At 40.6% G+C, this 23,907-nt stretch overlaps 1 protein-coding gene across 5 annotated transcripts in view; it reads left to right on the top strand.

Annotated features, from left to right (window-relative positions):
• DLGAP1 (DLG associated protein 1) overlaps nucleotides 1-23,907 on the top strand; it is a 933,957-nt gene that overhangs the window by 607,844 nt on the left and 302,206 nt on the right. For 2 of the 5 annotated variants that reach the window (XM_049619698.1, XM_049619700.1), the window contains exon 1: nucleotides 1,525-2,970. The exons of 1 other annotated variant lie outside the window; for it this stretch is intronic. In XM_049619698.1, coding sequence (XP_049475655.1) covers nucleotides 2,878-2,970 — 93 coding nt within the window. In that variant the 5' untranslated portion in view covers nucleotides 1,525-2,877. Of the gene's footprint in view, nucleotides 1-1,524; nucleotides 3,434-23,907 lie in introns of those variants that run through there. 2 more of the 5 variants (XM_049619699.1, XM_049619701.1) reach the window with 2 other exon arrangements.

The raw sequence follows: 23,907 nt of genomic DNA, 5'->3' as shown, positions 1-23,907 counted from the left end.
ATTGCCTCATTTACTATAATGTTGCTGGATGAGTTAAGTCATCAAGAACTATTCATGGAATTTCAGAGCTAAACAGTACATCTAATCCAACCTCCTCATTCAGCATATAAAAAACTAGATTCAAAGAGAGGTAAAGGCCTAGTGGGTTATACTGTTATACTGTTCGTTTAGAGGTAGGATCAAATCCAAGTCACTTAATTGATAGAAATGACCGTGACAATCTTACCCACCACCTAGAATAAAGTATTTTGACTAGAACATCTGTCCTGAAGAAAGGATGGGTAAAGGCTCCAGTAGTGGTGAAAAGTGGAAGGATAAGGAAAGAAAGAAGGAAACTGATTTTGATTGAAAATCTACTGTGTACCAGATACTGTAGCAAATGTTCCACATTTGTTGTTCCATTGAATTTTCAAAATAATCCTGAGAGCTTGATATAATAATATTCTGTTTTTACAAGAGAGGAAACATTTAGAAATATCAAGTGATTTAAAGCCTCATGGCCAATATGTTGAAGACCCAAGAGTTAGGCTTATCTCTACTTCATGCAAAATAGCTCTTTCCCTGGAATCAAGGGCATGAAAATGGTGAACAGGAGACAGAAAGTCTGTAGGGTAAACATATTATGACTAAAAGCTTTTCCATAAAATGAGAATGAAAGCTTAAAGATTTAAGTATGAGATTTAGTATCATAGCATTATCACATCTCATATTAGAAAGATTTGGAAATTCTATTTTGAAGTTATTTACCTTATTCTAAGCCGGTTTTATAATGAAATGTTTGAGGCTTATAGAGAGGTATAAAGAAAAATAATAAAAAAACAAATGCTCAGTCATACATAACCCAACTAGAGAAATAAAACATTAATTACAATGGATCACATATATACCTTCCCCAATCCCATTTCCTTCCCTTCGTCCCCAGAGCAACAGCTAATCTGACTTTGTTACCCAGAGGACCTTTGTTTTTAATTCTGAAGTTATTGGAAGACTGAAAAATATTAATATTTTCTATCCTACATTGGGCAATAATTAATGCTGAACCAAGCTAGGTAAACCCTTTAAATATAAACTGAGCCCAAAAGCACAACTTCTTTAATAAATATTGACATTTGTTGAGCTCTTATTCTGTGTGAAACTTTCAGACTGGAAAAAAAATTCAGTGTGAGCAGGTAGTGTGCCTGGCAGATAAACTAAATGTAGAACAGCATGTTCTTCCCAGCCAGTGTGCCAAAAATTAAAGGGTTCCTGTGAAGAAGGAGAAGAAGGAGCTGGACATTCACAGGGGGAGGAAGGAGAACAGGAAACTCCCCGAGCTGGACATTCTCTCCGTCTCTCTCCTTGCTTTAGAGGAAACAGAGACTCCGCAGTCCCGCTGGAGCTTTTCTCAGAAAGACAGGTGTAGCCAGACCCTGCCAGTTCCCCTGGAATAATTTCATTGACAAGCTCATTCTTAGAAATAAATTTGGGGAAATAAAGAAAAGTGTGTGTGTGTAGGGGGTGGGGGGGGTGTTCTTTCCAGTTGTATTGTCTTAATTACCAACTAATATTGAAACTGGATCTACAGATGTGTCTGACTTCAGCCTCACAAAGTTTAGTGGACAAAGCATTGAACTTCAAAGGAGAGGGTCTATGTTCTAGTCCCTGTTTGCCACTAACTAGTTAGTGATCACTTACTACCTAGTGATATGGCTTGGAATTATCATCTCAGCTCTCTGGGTCTCCTTCCGCTGCCATAACATGAGGCATTTGGTCTAGAAGATCTGTGATCTGAGTTCACATTTTTAAACTCCTTAGTTACATATGAAGAGTACTCATGAGAGTGACTTTTAAGAGTTATGAGGCCTGGAAACTCTCATTTAATAAATACCTACCAAACGTACATGTTTTCCCAATATTATCTCATTTGCCCTGTCAAACTCTGTGTGGTATTTTACAGTTGAAGAGACTGAGATTTAGTAAATCAGGTTAAGTAATTTACCTACCGACACAGTATGAGACAACATGGAGGGTCAGAACAGATTCATCTGGCTTCATAGCCTGGATTTTTCTAGTTACCGTGTCGAACCCCTACCCCTTCCAGATATAAAACAGAGGGAGGAAGTGGCATATATCAAATACCTGTTGTGTGCCAGAAATGACACAGTATCTCATTTAGTACCTGAAATAACTTCGTAACGTATTACTATTTACTCCAGTTTTACAGATGACTAAACTAAGGCATGAAAGATTAAATCACTTACCAAGCAATGCTTAGATAGTGAGTAAAAGAGCTAAGACTTGATCCCAGATCTATGTCTAAAATGTGCTCCAGAAACCGAAAGAAATGCGTTTTATTTTCATTTTATTACCTGTTTTCTTCTGTAGCAAATGTATGTGTTCCTTTGACTTGTTATTTGTGCCTACACTTGAGAATACACGTACATGAAATGTGACCCATCTTAGACAAGCGACAGAATGATTGATATGTCCCCAATTGGATTCAAGACTGCACAAAAGTTAAATCAGTATTCACCACTAATAGAATGTAAATACTAGCAAAGCCCTGATTTTCTCCTTATAAAACTATCTCTTGAAATTAATTTAACTTCGGCCATTGCCACGGTTATACAGAAAGTGAGAAGTCTGTAGGTATTTGGCCTCTGTCTGACGTGGATTTAGAAATAAAGTCCTGTAGCTTGAAATTATTGCAAGACCCGGTTAATACAGTCGATTGTGGTATGTGCTCACTCACAAGCTGTTTGTAGTTAATAAAAAAAAAAAAAAGACTCCCTTTTCTTTCCCCCCAATATTGTTATTTTTAAATGTCAAGAATCAGATGTCTGCTGTTTAGAATCTTGTACCGCTGCCAGTGACTGTATCAGGGTTTGGAGCAGGGACATGGATTTGAAGACATTAAAACTGTTTAATTCTCAGTTGAGATGTGGTTGGCTTTTATACATTTGGAATAGAGCATTTATGGCACATCTCCGGGTAAGTGCTAATAGTTAAGTAAATAAAATAAGAATGGGCTCAAAGGAATAAAAGGAGTTTTTGTGGTTGTTTTGTTTTGCTTTAGAAAAGCAGGATTCTTGGTTCTGTATATGCTTCTTTATGTGAACGTTAAGTGTTGAGTGACTAGCATATAAAGCCATTCAGAAGAGCAAGATTTTAGATTTCCAACTGTTAACCTGAAAAAAAAAAAAAATCCCTTCAATCATGTATTTTGCATTCATCCAGCAGCAGAAACAGGAAAAGGGAAACAAAACGCTCTCCCCGGTAGAAGTAGAGACACACAGAGAGAGAGGGAGAGAGAGAGCAAGACAGAGACGGAGAAAGAAAGCCACTCTCAGAGATGAAATTTTAGGAGAGAGAAATGATCGACCTTTTTAAGGCTGAGTGGGTTTCTTCAGTTTGTGTGCAAGTTTCAAGAAATGGAAGGACTGACCAGGTTTGGGTACAACTCTTTTATTACTTTGTATTTGGTGAGAGTGTGTTTTTGGTTTGAGTGGGGGTTTTGCCGGGGTGGGGGGGGGGGGATAGTTTTTGTTCATTTATTTCTTCTGTAAATAGTAGCTAGAAAGACTGAAAGAGCTAATAAATTAATGCATGTAGAGATGGTAAGAAACAGGTTGAGATATTGGATACCTGACAAATCTGTGTCACAGAGGCTTCGTAAAATCTTTCATTGACACAGTTGATCTAAGGTGCTAGGTTCTATTAGAGGACATTGCGTGGCTAGTGATTGAAATGTGATCGGTTGTTTTCCAGGCAAGGATCCTAAATGCTTACTGTTCCTTTGCAAAATTAAAATTTCTGGATGGTTGGAGTTTTTTGCTTTTGTTTTTGTTTTTTTTTTCCCTTTTCTTTCTTTCTTTCTTTCTTTCTTTTTCTTTCTTTCTTTCTTTCTTTCTTTTTTTCTTTCTTTCTTTCTTTCCTTCTTCCTTTCCTTCCTTCCTTTCTTCCCTCCCTCCTTCCTTCCCTCCTTCCTTCTTTCTTTCCTTCTTTCCTTCTTTCTTTTTTATCTGTTGGTTAAATTAGACTCCACAAAAAAAAAAAAAAAAAAGAAAAAAAAAAAAACACTGAAGAATCATTCATAACAAGCATGAACCCAGGATTTTTTTCAGTGCAAGTACAACTAATTTTCGAAATTTTGTTCAAGATTATGTCAGTCTTTGCCTAGTGGGAGTTTTCCTTCCCCGGCTGAGGTTTTCTTTCCTTTTGTTTTGGAACAATTTAAATTATATTAAATCAATTAAAACTACTTTATATTAAGTGTGTGACAGTGCTGAGCAATTCTGCTAGTGACTTTGGTTACTTGGTTACTGTAATGTTTCCTTGCTGCCTTTAAAAAAAAAAAAACAAAACCTGTCAACTACATGAACTGATAATTTTCTTTATTTTTAATTTAAATGGCCTTAATAATCCAGCAAGGAGTGTCAAGATTCTTGAATGTATTTCCTACTTGGCTTGCAAAGTCTTCTCCCTATTTTTTACTGATCTTAGTAAAGGTGTCCTCTTTGTTAATGGAAAAATAAGGTTGCTCCTGTCTGATCCTAACTTTGACCGTAGAATAAAGTGTGCAGCTAGCAGAATCCTGGTAATTCTCTGAGTCTAATTCTCACTATTGCCCATATCCAAATAATAGTGGAGATGTGGGGGAGACAATTGGCAAAGCACTGTGAGAGAAGAGTCAGTGGTAGTCGAAAGAAGCTCAAAAAAAGAAATAGGAAATCCTTCCTGAAAGCTGTTAAAGAAACTTCATGATTCTTGGATTGCGATTTCACTATTCTAAGGTGCTTTGTTAGCATAATCAAAGGTTTCACAAGACATGTTTTCCAATCAGAGTCCAATCTAATAAAGGAAGGCATACCTCTGGTTAGCACAAAATAAGAGAAAAACTAGCCCTGGATCTCTTAGTGGCCAGTGGACTTTTTTTCCTCATTCTCTATCCTCCTTAGAAAACAGGTTGCTTGGAAGCAAATTGGTGGCAAAAACTCAAAGCAATCATTCATATTCTGTACAGAAAGATTCATCCATAATCTCTTGTCTACTTGAGATCATAGCTTTATACAACTTTACAGGAACGGTGATTTGTGAGTGGTAGAACACATTGGTCTTTTGTTTGAGATTTTATAGGGACTACTAAAAAATACATGCAATATTACCAAGCTGGCTTTGATTTGGTGATTAGATTAGGTTTTAACCATTTTGCTTTAAGTTCAAAGGCAACAACCTCTCTTAGCAGGTTATTGTGCCCACTGAATCATGGAGAAATTCCATCTTTATAGGTCTAAACAACTGAAACCCAGAAGCTTCACGTGGTTCAAACTATAATACCTCTTGGTCAGATTTTTTTCTGTCATTTGCCAGGGGGTAGCTTGGTAGAGAAAAATTAAAATTGGCCTTTTCAGGTAAAACCAGGTTACTATTAATGATAGCCATGAAGAGTTATGTGACCTCACTGATTTTTATTACTCATTTGAACCTTTGAATCCATAACTTTTCCCACTGGATAAAAATAACATGGCTGTATAACTTCCCATCCAGAGCTCATTTATCCGCTTCTCAAGATCATCTTGACCATCCCCTATCATTAGGTTCTGCCCCTGGTAACTGCCACTTGGAACACACATTATGGAACAGGGAACATTTTTTTACTTTATTTTTGTAAATGCATATTTAAATGTTTTTTTATAAATTCTTAGACTGAAACTGCAATGGGGGTGGGGGGGTTGTGCTCTAATTTTTCTCAATGAATGATTTAGTCTCCTTCAACCCAGTCCTCTCTCTAGCTAAAAGATAAACATATAAGAATGAATTCACTGCTGTTATACAATTAACAAAGGTAAAGGAGGGAATACAGTGTAAGGAGAAGCATATCGTCTCACTCCTTCTGTTGCTTCTGACCAATTATTTGTTTCTGGTATTTTTTTTAACTCTTCCCCCACCCCCCTTGGAGAACACTGATGGCCAAAGAAATTCTGATTCTCCGGTCTTTTCAGTGTAAGAATATATAAAACTATCTTTAAAAACTGACGTGTTTTTTTTTCCCTAAAGTTAAGCAACATGCCCTACCTTGTTTCCATTTCCAAGATAAAGAGACTTCTAATTACATTTGCAATATGAGTTTTCTAGACAGGTAGATCTTTTCTTTCGTGTACATTAAGTCACTATTCTCTCAGGCGAACTTTCTACTCATTGTTCTCACGGAACTAGGAAATTTCCCACAGATTCAGTCTTTTGATATCACAGAACTGTCTATGAAGCAGAATTATGTGGAGTCCAGAGTTACTGTCTGTAGTACGCATGTGTACAGGTCCACACATAACACATTGCATCTGCATAAACATCCCTGGACTCATACTTCAAAATTTGCATTTATATGTGTATGCTTTCTCTGATCTCTGATTCATGACATAAGATCCATTTTAAACACACAATTTCACGATATCCATATAAGAATGACTACAGAGTGGGGATCAGCTTTCCCAAAGCTCTCACTAGAAAACTCATTATTTTGCCTTTACAATGATTATATTGAACTTCACCTCGGACCATTAGTAAAAACCAGTTAGGGATGTCTTGCTTCACTGGTTTGAGGGTAAAAACCTTTCCTACAAAGAGACATCCAACAACAATGAAAGGAAATGATTTCTCCACTTGTTTTTTTCTTTTTCCTTCCACTGCTTAATATAGACCTTCAGAATCGTGTAACTCCTCCCGAATTTTACCCTACGGTCCCTAAAACCTTAAGGTAGGTAAAGAATCGAGCAGGTTTTGTTTTTTGTTTTTCAGAAAAATGATAGTTTTAGCATTTTAGAACCCCTTTTGGAAGGCCATCTGGTAGACCTTCTCCTTTAAAACTTCTTCCTGAAAGGCGGACATAGCATCTTCCTATCGACGTATTTCTCATCTAACAATCACCATATGGAAGAATTCTTTGAGAGTATTTAGTCGAAGTCACTCTTTCTAAAAATGACAAAAATAAACCTTAGGGAGACACCTTGACTGATATAAGATCAGTCATCTTGTCGGTAGGGGACTGAGACCAGCAGGCTCACTGCCCAGCGACAGCCCTGTTCTTTTTCCTATGATGTTTCACACATCTGTGAAAACCTTTAAGGCCCTTTTCAAAGAATAGCTTATCCATCCTTCCTACATCCTTTTAAGGCAGTGAGGTCAAGGCCCAAGGAGGCAAAGGGAAAAAAGAACTGATCTCAAAGTGAGATCTGAATCATGTTTGTGGCTTAAAACATTTACAAGTGATGAAAACTGTTGGTAACTAAATAATTACCTGCAATTTGTAATTCTGTGGTTACAAAGGGCAGAGTGGTATATTTTTAATTTCTAACAAATAGAAATAGGTCTGTTTCTCCTATTATCCCCATTGGTCCCTCCTGCGTCTCTGTGGTTTCATTATGAGTGACTCATGTACCAAAGGAGGGCAAATGGGGCAGACATGCCCCATGTTTGGATATGTAATCTTTAAGCACTACACTCAGAGCCCTGGGACTCGGAGCCCAACATACTTCTCTCTGGTGTCTTACACTATCTTGGTAGCAAGCATCCCACACCTCCCACCTTACCTTCCCTAGTATGAAAATTGTTACCGTAGGGGCGCCTGGGTGGCTCCGTCAGTGAAGCGTCCAACTTCGGCTCAGGTCATGATCTCACAGTTCACGAGTTCGAGCCCCACATCTGTCTCTGTGCTGACAGCCCAGAGCCTAGAGCCTCCTTCAGGTTCTGTGTCTCCCTCTCTCTGCCACCACCGCCCACTCGCACTCTGTATCCCTCTCTCAAAACTAAATAAACATTAAAAAAATTGTTAACAAAGCTGTGGCCATATGTATAGAATCATATATACATGTAGCCACTTGCCCCATCGTTGAATATTTAGGGCAATGTTTCCTTAACTTTGTGTGCGCAAGAATCACCTTTAAAGTGTCTATAAAATAAAGATTTCTGACGTCAACCCGAGAGAGTTTGATTCTATAGTGCTGGGTGATTCCCACACCGAGATCAACCTAAGAGCCACACTTTAACCCGACTCTAGGGAACGATCAGCCTACATTTATCATCTTATTTACTGAAGGGGGCAGTAGAGTCTAACAGATGAAAACACGGGCTTCGGGCGTTCCATTAATTTTACCATTGCTGCTGACTTCCAACATGATTTTGGTCTCCCTTCATCCGTACTTCCATTTCTGTGTCTGTAAAATGGGCCTAATGATATGAGTCCTATGTTTGTTCAGGTCTTCGGGAAAAAATTAATTTCTAATGTGGGAAAAAATAGTGTGAAATGTTTTGAGTCTCCAGACCTTCAGATATCAAAATGCTTCACGGCTTCTTCATGGGTTCCCCGTACCACACCACTGCCTTCTATTTAGCCTCACCCAACTTTTATTAAACGAGGGTTAGGACGAGCATATCTGATTTCCTGGTAAAGGAAAGCCCTCTCCCAGTGTCCCAGTGGACGTTTAAGGCTTCTTCACCCGTGTTCCAACGAAACACGTGAGGCTTTTGCCTGCAGATGCAAAGATCACCAAGGGTCAATCTTTTGATAGCCCAGCCTCAGCGGGTCAGGTTTTCCCATGGCTTATATTTGCCAACGGAACGCATTTCCTCTGGCTTCCCGAAGCTTTAGGTGCTTCAGAGAAGACCTGCTTTTGCTTTCGTGTCTTAAGTCTGTCAAGACCGCCTAATTCCGGGCAGCTTTGGCTAACTCAACAGGACGAGTTTCATTCACAGCAATGTCTGTGGAAGCTTGTCTACGAGGGGGCTCTAGCCACTTGCCTCCCGTAACGACTCATCCGGGTTTTCCGAAGAGTGTTCCCAGCAGAGCAACTTTGAGAAGTGGGAGTTCCTCCACGACTGCTAGCAGTGACAACAGGCCCTGGTCCGTCTGTCTTCCTTGCTCATGCCCAAAGTCCCAGATTAATCCTCCCCACCCTCTGAAGCCAGCTATACATAGGCCACCTACCAGCAAAACTGTTCTACATGCACACTGGTCTGACCTGTGGCCCCTCCGGCAGTAAATAGATACAGAGAGTGGCGCCCCTTTTAAGTTCCATTAAAAATCCCAGCTGCTTATAATCTCTGGAGAAGTCATGTCTTTTCTTCGTCGTCTTCTTTCCTCAACTAGTACAAGTTTAGCGGGCTCTTTGGTAACTCGGGGGGTGTCGGTGAAAGTAACTGTCATTTGTTTGCAAATGAAACCTAAGCTTTCTGAAAATGATTCCCCTGTAAGAATCTTTCCCCCGTAACACTCCTCCAGCCTTCTAGTTGATTTTAGATAGTTTCCTGTTCTCCCACCGCTTGGAAGTGTTCCATGGCACGCTGAGCAGACACTTTTCGTCAAAAAAAAAGCCTATAAATAGCTGATTTTCCTGCTTGCTGCCTTCTCTTGAAGGCTTTCATAAAGAAGGTGAAACAAATCCACCAAAAACAAGAACCCTCTGTGAGGGGTGTGTGGTGAGGCTTGTAAAAAATCAGATCCATAGGCCGAAAATTATCGTGTAGGTCGCTCTGCCATATTTGGCTTATGCAATCACTGCACAGAAAAAGAAACACTTTATTTCACGCCAGATGATCTCATGAACTGAACAATCGATCAAAAATGTCTCCTATGAGCTTTCACGCTTCTTTAAAAATACATATTTTGACTTTTCATGCTGCTTTAAAAAAAAAAATCCCAAAGCCAACTGTTATTTATTAGATTCCATTGGTAAATCTAGATAACCAATTCCTACTCCGTGGTAGGAAGTTGGAAACTACATCCTCATTTCTCCTCCAGACTGACCTTGCTTGTCCTCTGTGCCCTGTCCTCATAAATATCACCCCATCTCCCAGAGTGATATTATGGATCTCCCTAGAAGACCGTACGCATGCTAGGCAAGACCTTAATAACGTCCTTCACCGATCTTACTGCAGTAACCCTCGGAAATCAGATATGTGAGGTTAATTATACTGCTTCCTACTTTCACACACACACCCCATCCCCTGCATCCTACTGAGCAGAGAGAATGGGGCTTAGCTGTGTTTTCTCCTGTTCCTTTCTTTTTCTTCCTTTCTTGTCTTTTCTTCCCCGATTTTTTTAGGTAGCTATTATGTAACTGGGAATGGGAGACGACCCCAAAATCACGCTTACAAGGAGGAAACTGAGGCCTAGAGAAACTAACTGGCACTCTCATGGCTCTTCAGTTGTAGAGAGCAGTCCAGAAGCAGGGCGGCAAAGCAAGTCTTCCTCAGTTCCTCTTATCCCGTGTGTGAGCGCTCCTCAACCACGTAGCATGAGGCATTCATTTGTCTTGGTATTCTGGACGCTCGAGAAACTCTGCTGCCTGCCCCGCCCCTCCTTTTCCCACTCCAGGCACTGGGTCTAATTTGGTTGTGGTTCAGTCTGCTGCTAGAGTTTCTGGAGAGTGCATCTCGTTGTGCCTTTCTTCCTTATCAACTCCCAGTGAGCACACGCAGTCGATAGAAGCAGATGTCAGGAAGAACTTCAACGGCCAGTTAGCCCAGGGCTTTTTATGCTTTTGAACCATGGGCTCCCTTGTTCATAGACAGCAAACTTGATACAACCGTTTAAAACAGAGGCAAGAATAGGAAGATTCCAATCCAAATCCCTTCCCCCTCGATCCACTGTCCTGATAAAAGTCAGAACAATGTCAGGTAGCTATCCCAACATTGGGAAATTTAATTAGCAGCGACAGCTCTCCCAGGCTGCAGTCTGGTGCCCCGCGCATGAAAACAACAGCTGATCGTGGCGCACCCAGAGCTCCCGATTGAGCCACACTTTCCAATCACTTCTTGGCTTTGATGGACAAATGCATCTGTCACCCTCCTACCTTCTTCCTCATCTGTGACCCAGAGAGAGGAACTGACATTTTGAAGAACACACAGGGCCCTTGATTCCTTTCCACAGCACCGAACTGAGCATCTTCTCATGTTCAGTACCTGCCAGATGTGCTTCCGTGTGATAATGAATGATGGCAATGAGAAGATGAAGGAGAAGGCAGAGGAGGAAAGGGACCATAATATATTGAGAACGTTCTATCGGCCTATGCTTAATATATATTGCCCTTATTTCTCAAAGTTACTGGGGTAACTTCTCAGACCTGCATTACATACAAAATGGGGGTAATTAATTTGCTCAAGATTATCCCACTAGTAAGGGACATAACGGAGATTTAAGCCCTGCTCTGATTCCAAAATCTGTTCACTTTCCAGCATATCGTCCTGCCTCTAAACTTTGTGACTGTGCCCTTTGTTCTTTTCCTGGAGGGTTGTTTCTTCACGAGCATCTCTTTTAATAACAATTTTAAAAATGATATACTAATGATGAAAACACAGATTCTGTCTTTATGATTGGGTATAAACATAAGTCTAGTTTGGAAAGTGGCCATGTTAGAAAGCAAGGAACATGTGAGATTTGTTTACAAAGTCAGATATATAAATTGCTAAATTGTAGTAGCACAGTATCATTTCATGTAACTGGAAAATCTACCTCAATCCATGAAACAGCCATCTCTCAAGGCTGTTTTGATGAATCATTTGTTTCAACAGGAAACAACACTACTGATCCCTTGAGACTGCCAACCTGATTGTAGTTAATGGTGTTGTTAGTAACACTGTAAAGTTATGTCCAAATAAATGTGGTATGAAATGCCCATTTAATATCCTCTGCTTGCTTTAATGTAGGGATGTTTGCTTCCATAAGAAGTAATTTCACTGAAATGATGAGGAAATGAACTAGGAATCCCCAAACCCAATTCCTCTATAAGTCACTGTGGCTTTACATTTTGTCCTTTTGGGAGACCGGAGTGATATTTCTCAGGTGAATTGTGAGCCAGAATTCTGCTTGGTGCGCGAGCTCCATATAACCCAGATCGTTAACTAAATCTTTAAGAAGTTCACTAGTTTTACTATTTGTCAAACTACTACTCTAGGTCTCAAGGAAAAGACAAGTTTCTCTAAAGGTCTATCTTTAGAACGCTTCTTAATTACCTATGAGCATATCACTGAATTAAGGGAGTCATATAATATACAATGCAAAGCACTCATGTACCACCTTAGAGGTGGCTGCGTATATCCAAGAAACATATGCTGTTAGGGTATGTTAGTAGAGTTTAAACTAAATTCTTATAATAGGTAACAATACAGAGGGGTCAGACTTCAGAAATGCATCAGGATAAAAGGTGCCATCCTCAGTTATGAACTTGGAAGTCAATGTAGTCTGTATTCTCCCACTTCTCAGCTCATTTTGGATTTCTCCTCATGTACATGTATCTCACTGCAGGCAATTCAGTGTTCTAGCAAGCCCTTACTTCATGCACTTTTCTCTTTGTTTAAGCCCAGATGAAGTTCATTTAAAGTAATGGATACAGTCTTAATATATTCTGCAGCCTCCACTTTCTCTTGGTTCAGTATTTTCTAAAATACCCCCAGACATAAGAATGAAATGTTAATTATTCACTTAATGGGGACTTGTAAGAAATGAATTCACTAAAATTAAACCATGCCAATTTAATTTCATTTAATTAGATTAATGGATGAATAGAATGTAGTGTTGTATTTCTCAGCTCCAACCAAGAGCTCCACCCAACTATCAAAATATGTAGTCCTTTGTATTATCTAGATCACAGGTATATAATAAAAATTTTTGTTAAGTGATTTAATAGAACTTCCATTTTCAACAAACTTTTCCTTCAACCAAGACCTATTTGCCAACTGTGTGACCCAGACTGAAATCTGGGAGAGGGGCCTAGATAAACATGGGAAAGGAAAGACCGGTTTGGGGAAAGGAACAGTACAGATAAGATGGCTGGTGAAAATAGGTAAATGGAGGTAAATGGAGGTAAATGGAGGAACAGTACAGATAAGATGGCTGGTGAAATTTTCACCCAGCTGGTGAAAATAGGTAAATGGAGGACAGGATTTAGTCTCTAGTGGAGAAGACGATATAGAATAATTTTTTTTTTCCTAAAATACTCATATTTCCCAAAGATGAAGGAGACGGTTTACCCTGGAGGCCAAACCCCAAATTTAACTCTCTGGGCAGCATTTTTAAGGATGAGCAATGGCATGAGAATAAGAGAGAGCAGGGGAAGACACCCCAGAGGGGCACAGGAGGCATGAGACACCAACCAGGCTGAGCCCAACAACCAGGCTGCTGGCCCCAGAGGCAGTGGGGCTGCCCAGGCCTTGGAGAAGAAATCTGGACAGAGAGCAGAGCACTGGTGGAGAGGGAGGGCATCCTCACAGCCATCCTGCCTCTTGTGCTCAGCTCAGCCACAGGCCAGCACAACGGGATCTCCAAGATTCTGTGGCTGGCAGTGCAACACTGTGCACCCGGAGAACTGAGATGCAGGTAGGGCTACCCTTGGAGACCTAAAAGTTCACAGGCACAAGAGGAGCCCCGAGAGAGCATATCAAGAGATGTCTCCAGGGAATAATGAATGGGTACATTACACCAAAACCCACCTGTATCCCCAGGACGTACACCTGAAGATGCTACTGTTAAGAGTAGGGAGACTTTTTTCCCAACAAAGGCATCAGATCCCAAGTCAGGAGAAGAGCTTCTTAAACACGTGTGACGACGGGGCTCCTGGGCCTCGGGCTCAGGAGATTAAGCATCTGACTCTTGGTTTTGGCTCAGGTCACGGCCTCGTGGTTGGTGAGTTCAAGCCCCACATCAGGCTCTGGGCTGACGGTGTGGCCTGCTTGGGATTCTCTCTCCCTCTCTCTCTCTCTCTTTCTCAAAATAAGTAAAGAAACTTCTTTTTTTTTTTTTTTTTTTTCTAATGTGTACTGAGAGGCTGGATAAACGTGTCAGGAACAGGGGGAAGGGAAGGAAATCCGAGTAGATGGCCCTTAGCGTTCCTTTTAAATCACATGGTCTAGTTCTCTACTGTCCAACATGGTAGCCACTAGCCACAGGTGGCTATTTAAATTTACATTAATTAAAGTGAAATAACACAAAATTCAGTTCCTCAGTCACAATAGCCACATTGCTAGTGCTCAGCAGTCACACGTGGCTGGTGTTTACCCTATGGGACAAACAGATATAAAACATTCCCATCATGGTGGAAAATGCTATTGGACAACATTGCCCTAGTTGGTTTTTTGTCTGTTTTAATGTAATGACTTCTACTAGACTTGGGCTTTGCCAAGAGAAGGTAATGTCCTGTTGTGATACCTCCTTGCTTAGAGGTGCCAGAACCGGCCAATCCCGTCCCATTATGGCTGGATGGGCGCAGGGAGGCACAGGGAGTGAGGGCTGTCCCTCATGAGCGCTGTCCTCCACTTACTTACTATGTGCCATTAAGTAAGCCACTTCCACTCATCGTCTAGCTCCTCCTCCTTTGTAAAATACTTACCACGTGGAGTTATTTTGAGGAGTAAATTCTATAAAGGAGCTCGTTTTCAGCAAGGAAAACCAACTTTTCGCTAGAAACGTGACATCTAGTCTGGGATTTCACCCAGAGTTCACCTACCGTTTCTTAGTCACTCGTTATGGGTGGGGCATTGTGCTGGGCACGTCACACAGTTTCCCTTGATCTTCCCCAGGCCCCTGGCGCTGTCCCATCCAGGACCTTACTCTGCTCCTCCTCTCCATTTTGTACTGACTCACCATTAGCCCACCAGGCAGCACCTAGAATAATATTTCCACGCACACTCTTGGAGCTGTGGGCTGAAGCTCTCTCTCAGACAAAGCAAAACTTTTCTCCTACTCACATGTATTTGTAAACTATGACGTCTTGGCACCTCTAGGAGCTGCATCTGGGTGCAAATAGATCCAGAAGTTGACAATGCATAGGAATATGTGCCATAGCCAGTCACACAGCTGGTACCAGTCAGGCTCCCCGGTTTGCATCATGGCTGCACGTGGGGCACTCCTCACCTTCTTCCGCCTTTGATCAAAGGGCAAGAGCTTTCGGGAGAGTCCCTTGGAGTATTCGTATCACCGTGAGTTATCAGGACAGTGTTTACTTTAACCCCATTCATCAATGGGGCACCTGGGTGGCTCAGTCGGTTAAGCATCCGACTTCCGATTTCATGATCTCACGGCTTGTGAGTTCGAGCCCCGAGTCGGGCTCTGTGCTGACAGCTCAGAGCCTGGAGCCTCTTCAGATTCTGTGCCTTTCTGTCTCTCTCTCTCTCTCTCTCTCTCTGCCCCTTCCCCGCTCACACTCTGTCTCTGTCTCTCAAAAATAAATAAACATTAAAAAAAAAATTTAACCCCATTCATCAAGATGGGTCTGACTCTCACACCTTCCCACTGCATACTAAAAAAATAATGTACCAATTTATGGGTGTCAAGACTTGTGCACACCATTCTAAATTATAAATATAATTACCTATTTAGATAACAGGCAGGAGTCTCATGGAACAATAACCACAATGTACTTTTTAAAGTAGTTTTCTGTTTTGAGGGAACTGGCATTACCTGAAAAAATATGCTGTCTCGCCTCATTTGTTTCTTTACCGAACATCAAGAGCCCTATTTTCCCATATTGCTCTCTGAAAACAAGTGTTCTTTGGCCGTCTTCGGGGCCTGGAAAGAAAGATTGCTTCAGCCCAGCAGGCCAGAAAAGTGCTATGGGTGGCAGGCCAGTTGGAATGCTTGCTTTCCAGAAAAGACCTTTCTAGAAAAGCTTCCTAAGGCAGAACTCCTTGATGCAGACCCTGAGAGGAAGAGGGTTTCCAGGCCAGGAGCATCTGTGGGTCATGGGGCTGAGGCAGCCTGGCAGAACGGAGGAATAGTTTGGCTGATGGCTGAAGTAATCCTACCTTGAGAAGACCCCTTGGTGGGGTGGAGGGCTGGGTCGGGGTTTAAGGAGAACTCAAATGAAGAAAGGCAGGACACGCCCACCCACGTACTTTAAGTGTTCTTAGCCTGGGTCTGTGGACATTTAGACTATGCAAGAATGTACTCTAAGGGGTCAGTGAACTCTAGAACTTAAAAAATCAAAGAGAAGAGCTGTTTGTGTTCATCCTGCTTGGGAGAAAAGTCCCAGGTTTTACCATGTCTCCAAAAGAGATAAAGAGTCACTAACAAGTATAAGTTACTATATCATAAAAATTGGGTAAAATTGGGGCGCCTGGGTGGCGCAGTCGGTTAAGCGTCCGACTTCAGCCAGGTCACGATCTCTCGGTCCGTGAGTTCGAGCCCCGCGTCAGGCTCTGGGCCGATGGCTCGGAGCCTGGAGCCTGTTTCCGATTCTGTGTCTCCCTCTCTCTCTGCCCCTCCCCCGTTCATGCTCTGTCTCTCTCTGTCCCAAAAATAAATTAAAAACGTTGGAAAATAAAATAAAATAAAATAAAATTGGGTAAAACTGAGTAAAAACTTAAAATGCATGACTTTTCCTTTTTCCTTATAACAGTTCATTAGAAAAACCTCTTGGGGGCACCTGGGTGGCTTAGTCGGTCGAGTTTCCGACTTCAGCTGGGGTCATGATCTCGCGGTTTGTGGGTTCGCAACAGGTTCTCGGCTGTCAATGGAGCCTGCTACAGATCTCTGTCCTCCTCTCTTTCTGTCCCTCCCCCATTCAGGCTCTCTCACGCACTCTCTCTCTCTCTCTCTCTCAAAAATAAATAAACATTTAAAAAAGGAGAAGAAGAGAGAAAAAACTTTTTGATTTGAGGAATGTGCAGTTTTTAAAAAGTTGTTATTGTGGATGCACATTACCTGAGATAAGTAAGTCTTGTGTTGGAACTTAGAGATCCTATTTCAAAGTTTGTAATAGGATTTATTGTAAAGGAGCTTTTCCTGAGTGATCAAGTAACAAAAAATAAGGATTTCCCATATATAAGTTTGAAGCTGAGAGGAGAGAACTCAAAATTTTGTAAAAACAGCACCTACTCTCACAGTCTAGTGGAACTGTAGACAGATAAATACAATTCAGAGCGAAGTTAGAGGCATAGATACTTGAACAAAGAATATGGGGGCTTAATAGGGAGAAGCATTTCAAGCTGGGGTTTAGAAAGAAAGGATAGAGAAGAAAGACTTCTCCATTTGAAATGCTTTCTCTCTGGAGCTTTGGAGCCAGAGAGCTGTGCTCAAACCCTGTGTTTACTGATCGTGCAATTTTGAGTGAGTATTTTAAACGCTCAGGTTCTCTGTATCATGCAGTTAATAACAATACCTATCACATAGGGGGGTTGAGAGGATTAAGTGAGTTAATGTAATGTAAAAAGTGTAGAACAATGCTTGGAAAAGGGACATTATGTAATGCCCCAATCAGTGCTGTGATTTGCATTAAGCCTAAATACTTGGTGGGAGCAATGTGAACCGAAACAAGAGAACAGACTTAAAGGCACGGCAGAAATCTTGCTGTTAGAGATCACAATGTCATTTAGCCAGGTTTTTGATGAAATCCTAAGTGTTTTAGTTTCCTGTCCCTGCTCTAACCAGTCACCACAAACCTCGTGGCTTAAAATAACACACCCTTATTATCCTATAGTTCTGGAGATCACAAGTCGGAAATGGATCTCACCGAGCCAACGTCAGAATCTGGTCAGCAGGGCTGTGTTCCTTCTGGAGGTTCTAGGGGGCAATCCATTGTCCTGCCTTTTCCAGCTTCTGGAGGCTTGCCGACATTCCTTCACTCCTGGCTACGTCTTCGGTCTTCAAAGCCTGCAATGGCATCACCGCTCTTGGCTTCTGTGGTCAGGTCTCCTCCTCCGACTCTCCTTGCCCCTCTCTTTCCCTTTCAAAGACCCTTGTAGTTATGTTGGGCCCACCCAGGCAACCGAGGATAGTCTCCCCATCTCAGGATCGTGAACTTTATCACATCTGCGAAAGTCCCTTTTGCCACATAAGGTAACATCTGCACAAATCCCGTAGAGTTAAGACGTGACCATCTTCAGGGAGCCATGATCCTGCCTGCCGCACAGTCTGCCACCTAAGACACGATATATTTCTTAAACCTAACCGTTTTGCAAACTTTGTATGAAAAGTGCATGAAATCCTCCAGCCCGTGCGTTATCAGCTAAATGAGATCACTGTATACATGCAGTATTCCCCAGATACTTCTTTTATATGGATATAGAGCGCTCAATTTTTGTGTCTGTTACATTATTTTAAACTATTAGATCATTTAGACTATGAAGCTATGTTAGTCTATTTTAAACTATTTAAACTATTTTTAACTGTTGGGGCTAGCTTCCTCTTTGCCTGTGAATTCCATATTTGCTGCTTCTTTTTCACTTAAAATGCTTATTATTCCCTACAGTAAAACACCAATTCTTTATACATTTGAAATCTTCTTCCAATATCCATAAATGTAAACGCGTACATTTTATACATTTGCAATGAACGCGTTACATATATTTTTGCCTTTTGTGGCACATGGTACAATTTTTTTTAATCTTTATTTATTTTTGAGAGACAGAGAGACAGAGTGTGAGCGCGAGGGGAAGCGGGGGGGTGGGGGGTGCTCTATCAGCACAGAGCCCAACGCAGGGCTCCAACTCACAAACCACAAGTTCATGACCTGAGCCGAAGTCTGACACTCAATGACTGAGCCACCCAGGCGCCCCCATGATACAATTTTTTATTTCAAACACTGTGAGCACTAAGTATATGTTAGGCCCTCTGTTAAGGACTAGGAATACAAAGTTGAAAAGACATGACTCCTGGCCTCAAGGGGCTCTTACTATAGTGGAAGGGGGTAGGATACTGATGATAAGAATTTTAAAAAGGAGAAAACACTATTAATATATATAGAATTGCCTAGATTTGGATATTGAATGACTGAAGTGTCAGGAAAGAAAGAGTAGAAATGATGACCAATCTATGGTTTGAAAAATTGGGTGCATGTCATTACCTCCAATTGAGACAGGATAATGGCGGCGGGGAGGGGGGGGGCAGCAATGGGAGGAGCGGTGGAATAAGTTTAGATGGAGAAGATGATTTTGTTCTAGACATTTTGAATAGATAATCTGTCTGCAGAATATCCAGTTTAAGATGTCCCATAGGCAAACATTCATTTATTCAAATATTACTTGGGAGGTTCTTAAAATAATCCAGACGAGAGATGACTGTGGTTCAGACTAAGGTAGAAGGAATAAAGATAGAGGGACTTCAAGATAATCTTTCCACCTGGCCTTACAGGTGTCAGGTTGGTCAAAAATCCTCAGGTGAGGAAGATGGAGAAGTGGAGGCAGCTGAATGTATGATTCTGGAGTTCAGGAAGATGTCAAGATCAGGGAAAGTTTCATCAAGGTTATCGCATAGAAGGTCGAGCCAAGTTTGAGAGTGAATGAGATCACATTGGAGCATGTGTAAGTTAGAAGATGAAGCAGTACAGGCCGGTTTCCTGGGCTGCACAGACGTTAAATCACAGACGTGAAGCCAAGGGAAGCAATAATAAAGAGCCAGAAAGATAGAAAAGATAAAAAGGAAATCAAAACAGCATGGAAGCAAATGAGAAGGGGATTTCAAGAAAGGGAAAGTTCAGCAAGGTCAGCTACCAAAGAGTGGTCAAGTTAGGCAAGGAATAAAAAGTCTACGGATGAATCTGGCAATTAGGAACTAACTACTGGATGTGCCAGTAGTTTCCCAAAGCGATAGAATAAATATAATTTTGTATACATTTGTATGCATACGAATGCTTATCGTTTTAATAAATGCTTATTATTTTTTTTAATTTTTTTTAACATTTATTTATTTTTGAGACAGAGAGAGAGAGAGCATGAACAGGGGAGGGTCAGAGAAAGAGGGAGACACAGAATCCAAAACAGGCTCCAGGCTCTGAGCTGTCAGCACAGAGCCCGATGCGGGGCTCGAACCCACAGACCGGGAGATCATGACCTGAGCTGAGGTCGGACGCTTAACCGACTGAGCCACCCAGGCGCCCCAAATGCTTATTATTTTTAACGTCACTCATTTTAATGAAAATATGCATAGCTATTGACGTATGCTAATACACCATGGTCAGAATATCCATGTCTCTGTTATTTAGCGTTTGAATTTTTGTTCAGTTTTTCACCGTTATGAATAATGCCATAAATATCTTTTTCAATAAGATGTGGGAGCTTTTTTTCTGGTTAGCCTTTCCACATGTTATGCACTGTTCTTCAATTCAATACCAGAAGTACAAGCAACTCTTAGTATCTTAAGATCATCTAAATATTCTAATTTGGAATAATTATTCTGCGGAGACTTTCACTCCGTCATTTTCAGATGGAGATAATCACAAATGTCTGGACTACTGTCTAACCTCGAGTGCACACTTCTAAAATGAGCATCTCCTTAGCAACTACATGCTGAAACCCTCTTTATGCAGCAGTATAACATACAATAATCTGCACCCGAATCCCTTTTCTGTCTCTACAACTGCAACCAATTTAACACCCATTTGTAACAGGTTTCTTCACTTTCAAATGACTAAAGTAATTTCCCACCTATTAGCTATTTTTGTTGACCTCACTTCACTAGAGATCCTCAATCTGAGTTTTATTTTAGCAATCACAATTCTCTCATCTAATTAACAAAAAAATTGGGCCATTGCCTCAGTGGCCTGCATCCAACCTTATTTTGACTGGCAATTTTCTAATAATATCTCACTGTCCTTTCCACCCCCATCCTGAGAATAGTAGTTTTTGTTTCATGGAGTTCATCCTCTCCCCAGTTCTCTTTGCCCCCGTTCTCTTGTTTTTTCTCTCTTTTGTTTTTTTTTCCTTTCCTCTTCTTTATTTAGTAACATATCCAAATCTTTTACTGTTCCAAATGCCTCGGAGAGTATCAAATTATTTATTCAGTAGAAATTCCTAGAATTAGACTAGCCCAGCCAACAGGCATGCAAAATGTTAAGGATTTTTATACATATTACCCATTGGCGAAAGATTATCTGAATTCTCACCCAGTACCTGTGTCCATTCCTGACACCTTTGTAGAAGATTCTTCCCTATTGCAATACAGATCCTCCTCCTTTAGCCTGGATGTTAAGTGCGAGGTGAAGTAAATCAAATGACTCGTTCACCTGGCAATTCTTCAAACACTTAATGATTTATTATTCGTCCCTAAGTCTTCATGGCTCGCTCTTCAAAAGACCTAGTTCCTTCATGAGTTCTCTGAGAACAGGACTTTTCAGCATCCCAGTGACAACTCCTATCTAGTTCTAAGAAAAGCAGCATCCCTCTTAACTTGTGGTATAGTTGTGTGAGCAACATTTCAGTTGAATTCGGACTTCACAGCGTCCACTGAAGATATCTGGACACGAACACTCTATCAGTGGGCTAGCTTGTCTGGCAGCCGTGTCAACCCGTCTTGCACTCAGGTAAAATTTATGAGCCAGTTTTTCATAGAAAATCGTGTTGACGTGTTTCTCCCACCCTGAACTGTGCACTTAAATGACTTGACGTTATATAAACTACCATATGTATCTTTATTAAATGTCACCTTATAGGGGTGCCTGGGTGGCTCAATCGGCCGAGCCGCCATTCTTGATTTCGGCTCAGGTCGTGATCTCATGGTTCGTGGGATGGAGCCCCACATCGGACTCTGTGCTGAGCGTGGAGCCTGCTTAAGAGTCTCTCTCCCTCTCTTTCTGCCCTTCCCCGACTCTCTCTGTCTCTTTTAAAATAAATAAATAAGCATTTAAAAAAAGGTCACCTCATAGATATGAATATGTCTTTCCAGGTTAGAGGTACCCCTCCCTGTTGTGCAAGTTGTGCACTATTCCAGGAAACACCATTTATATTGATAGTTACTTTGGTGTTATTTATTTCTTACTATAATTTTCCAGCAAATGCAGTAGAATCTTGAGGAAGGCATAGCTTGCTTCCAATGTACCTGCCTGCAAGTGCCATTGGACTACCAAAACGAATGGGTTTTTTTTTCTGTCAAAATGGAGAATACTAAATCTGAAATACAATATTTTAAATGGTTTCCCAAGATGTGTTATATTGTAAATCTCATAATAGTGTCTAATATATCATCATCAAAGTTGATAATTTAAAAATGTTCAGAATAGGGCCCAAAACAGAGGCTTATGCATTCAACTGCAGACCAACCTACGGTTTTTCATGAAATGATTTCTATACCATATAGGGAAAATCATTCAACCAGTTATAAATCTCATATCCAGTCTATACTTCCTTATTATGTTTAAAAGTTTTTCATTTTGTTAAATGATACCAATCTGTTCTTTGTACCTGTGAGCTCATTTCTTTTTAAAAAATCAGGGGCACCTGGGTGGCTCAGTTGGTTAAACATCCAACTTCAGTTCAGGTCATGATATCACCATTTGTGAGTTCAAGTCCCACACGGGGCTCTGTGCTGACAGCTCAGAGCCCGGAGCCTGCTTCGGATTCTGTGTCTCCCTCTGTCTCTGCCCCTCCCCCCTGCTCACACTCTGTCTCTCTCTCTCATTCTCTCTCTCTCTCAAAAATAAACATTAAGGGGCGCCTGGGTGGCTCAGTCGGTTAAGCGGCCAACTTCGGCTCAGGTCATGATCTCGCGGTCCAGGTCATGATCTCGCGGTCCGTGAGTTCGAGCCCTGCGTCGGGGCTCGTCGGTGATGACAACTCAGAGCCTGGAGCCTGTTTCAGATTCTGTGTCTCCCTCTCTCTGACCCTCCCCCGTTCATGCTCTGTCTCTCTCTGTCTCAAAAATAAATAAACGTTAAAAAAAAAAAATTTTTTTTTTTAAAAACATTAAAAAAATTTTTTACATCACGCATTACGGGGGAGGTTTATAAAGTTAATATATATTTATTGGGGAGATTTTTTTTAACTACGTAAGAAAATAAAGATCATAGAAATCACCCAGAGATAATCACTGTGAATCTTTTTGTGTTGTTGCTGTTCTTTAAAAAATACTGATAATATTGAGCAATCTCTGAATAAACTCACCGAAGAGAAAAAAAGAAAGCATCATATAAACACCATTAGGGATGTAGAAAAGAACAAGGATACAGGAGATATTAAATCTATCACATGAATAGAATAGAAACAGATTTCATACCAATATATTGAAAACAAGTGGATAATCTTAGAAAACTAAATTCATCAAAATGTAATAAAAACAGAAACCATAACCATGGCAGTTTAAGAAATTGACACATTAACTTAAAATTTACTCAGAAAAAAAAAAGACCAGACCCAAAGGTTCTAGGAAACTTGCAAGGAAGGGGTAATCCCTGTTATATAAAAATTCTTCTGGAGATCTGAACAAAAAAAAGATGCCAAGTTCATCAAATTCATTTTAGGATTTAGTATAATCTTAGACAAAGGCAGTTTGAAAAAGGAAACTTTTAATGCAATTTGTTTACAGTGAACTTGATGTAAAAATTCTTTAAGTTTATTTATTTATTTTGAGAGAGAGAGAGAGAGCGTGCGTACAAGCGGGGGAAGGGCAGAGAGAGAGAGAGAGGAAGAGAGAATCCCAAGCAGGTTCCACCTAGGTCAGCACAGAGCCTGACACGGGGCTCAATCTCACAAACTGTGGGATCCTGACCTGAGCTGAAATCAAGAGTCAGACACTTACCCAGGCGCTTCTGATGCAAAAATTCTCAATAAATATTTCAACAAAATTAAATAATTATAAATAATGTAAAATAACATGACCAGATGGGATTTATTTGGTAATGAGAGGGAAGCTTAACATTAGAAAAGATACATACTTCACAGCATTAGGAAATTAAAGGAAAAAACTACAGGATTATCTTAATGTATGCATAAATTATATTTTGTAATATTCAACAGCTACTCATGATTTAATTAAACATTATGACAAATTAGAAATAGAAAACAATCCTTAAAGTGTGTCTGACAGGAACTTTGTGTAATGTTGGATCATCCCTTTTAAATCCATGAAGAAAGTGGATTTCTTCTCAAATGTACTGAACTAGGTTTTGGCCAGTTATTTCTATTTCTACTTTTATTTTTATTATGTGCAACTGAAATATAACATTACATTTG

The sequence above is a fragment of the Panthera uncia genome (assembly GCF_023721935.1).
Source record: "Panthera uncia isolate 11264 chromosome D3 unlocalized genomic scaffold, Puncia_PCG_1.0 HiC_scaffold_8, whole genome shotgun sequence".
Classification (NCBI taxonomy): Eukaryota; Metazoa; Chordata; class Mammalia; order Carnivora; family Felidae; genus Panthera; species Panthera uncia.
Note: the sequence above shows the minus strand (reverse complement) of the source record. Positions and strands in the feature narration are given on the sequence as shown.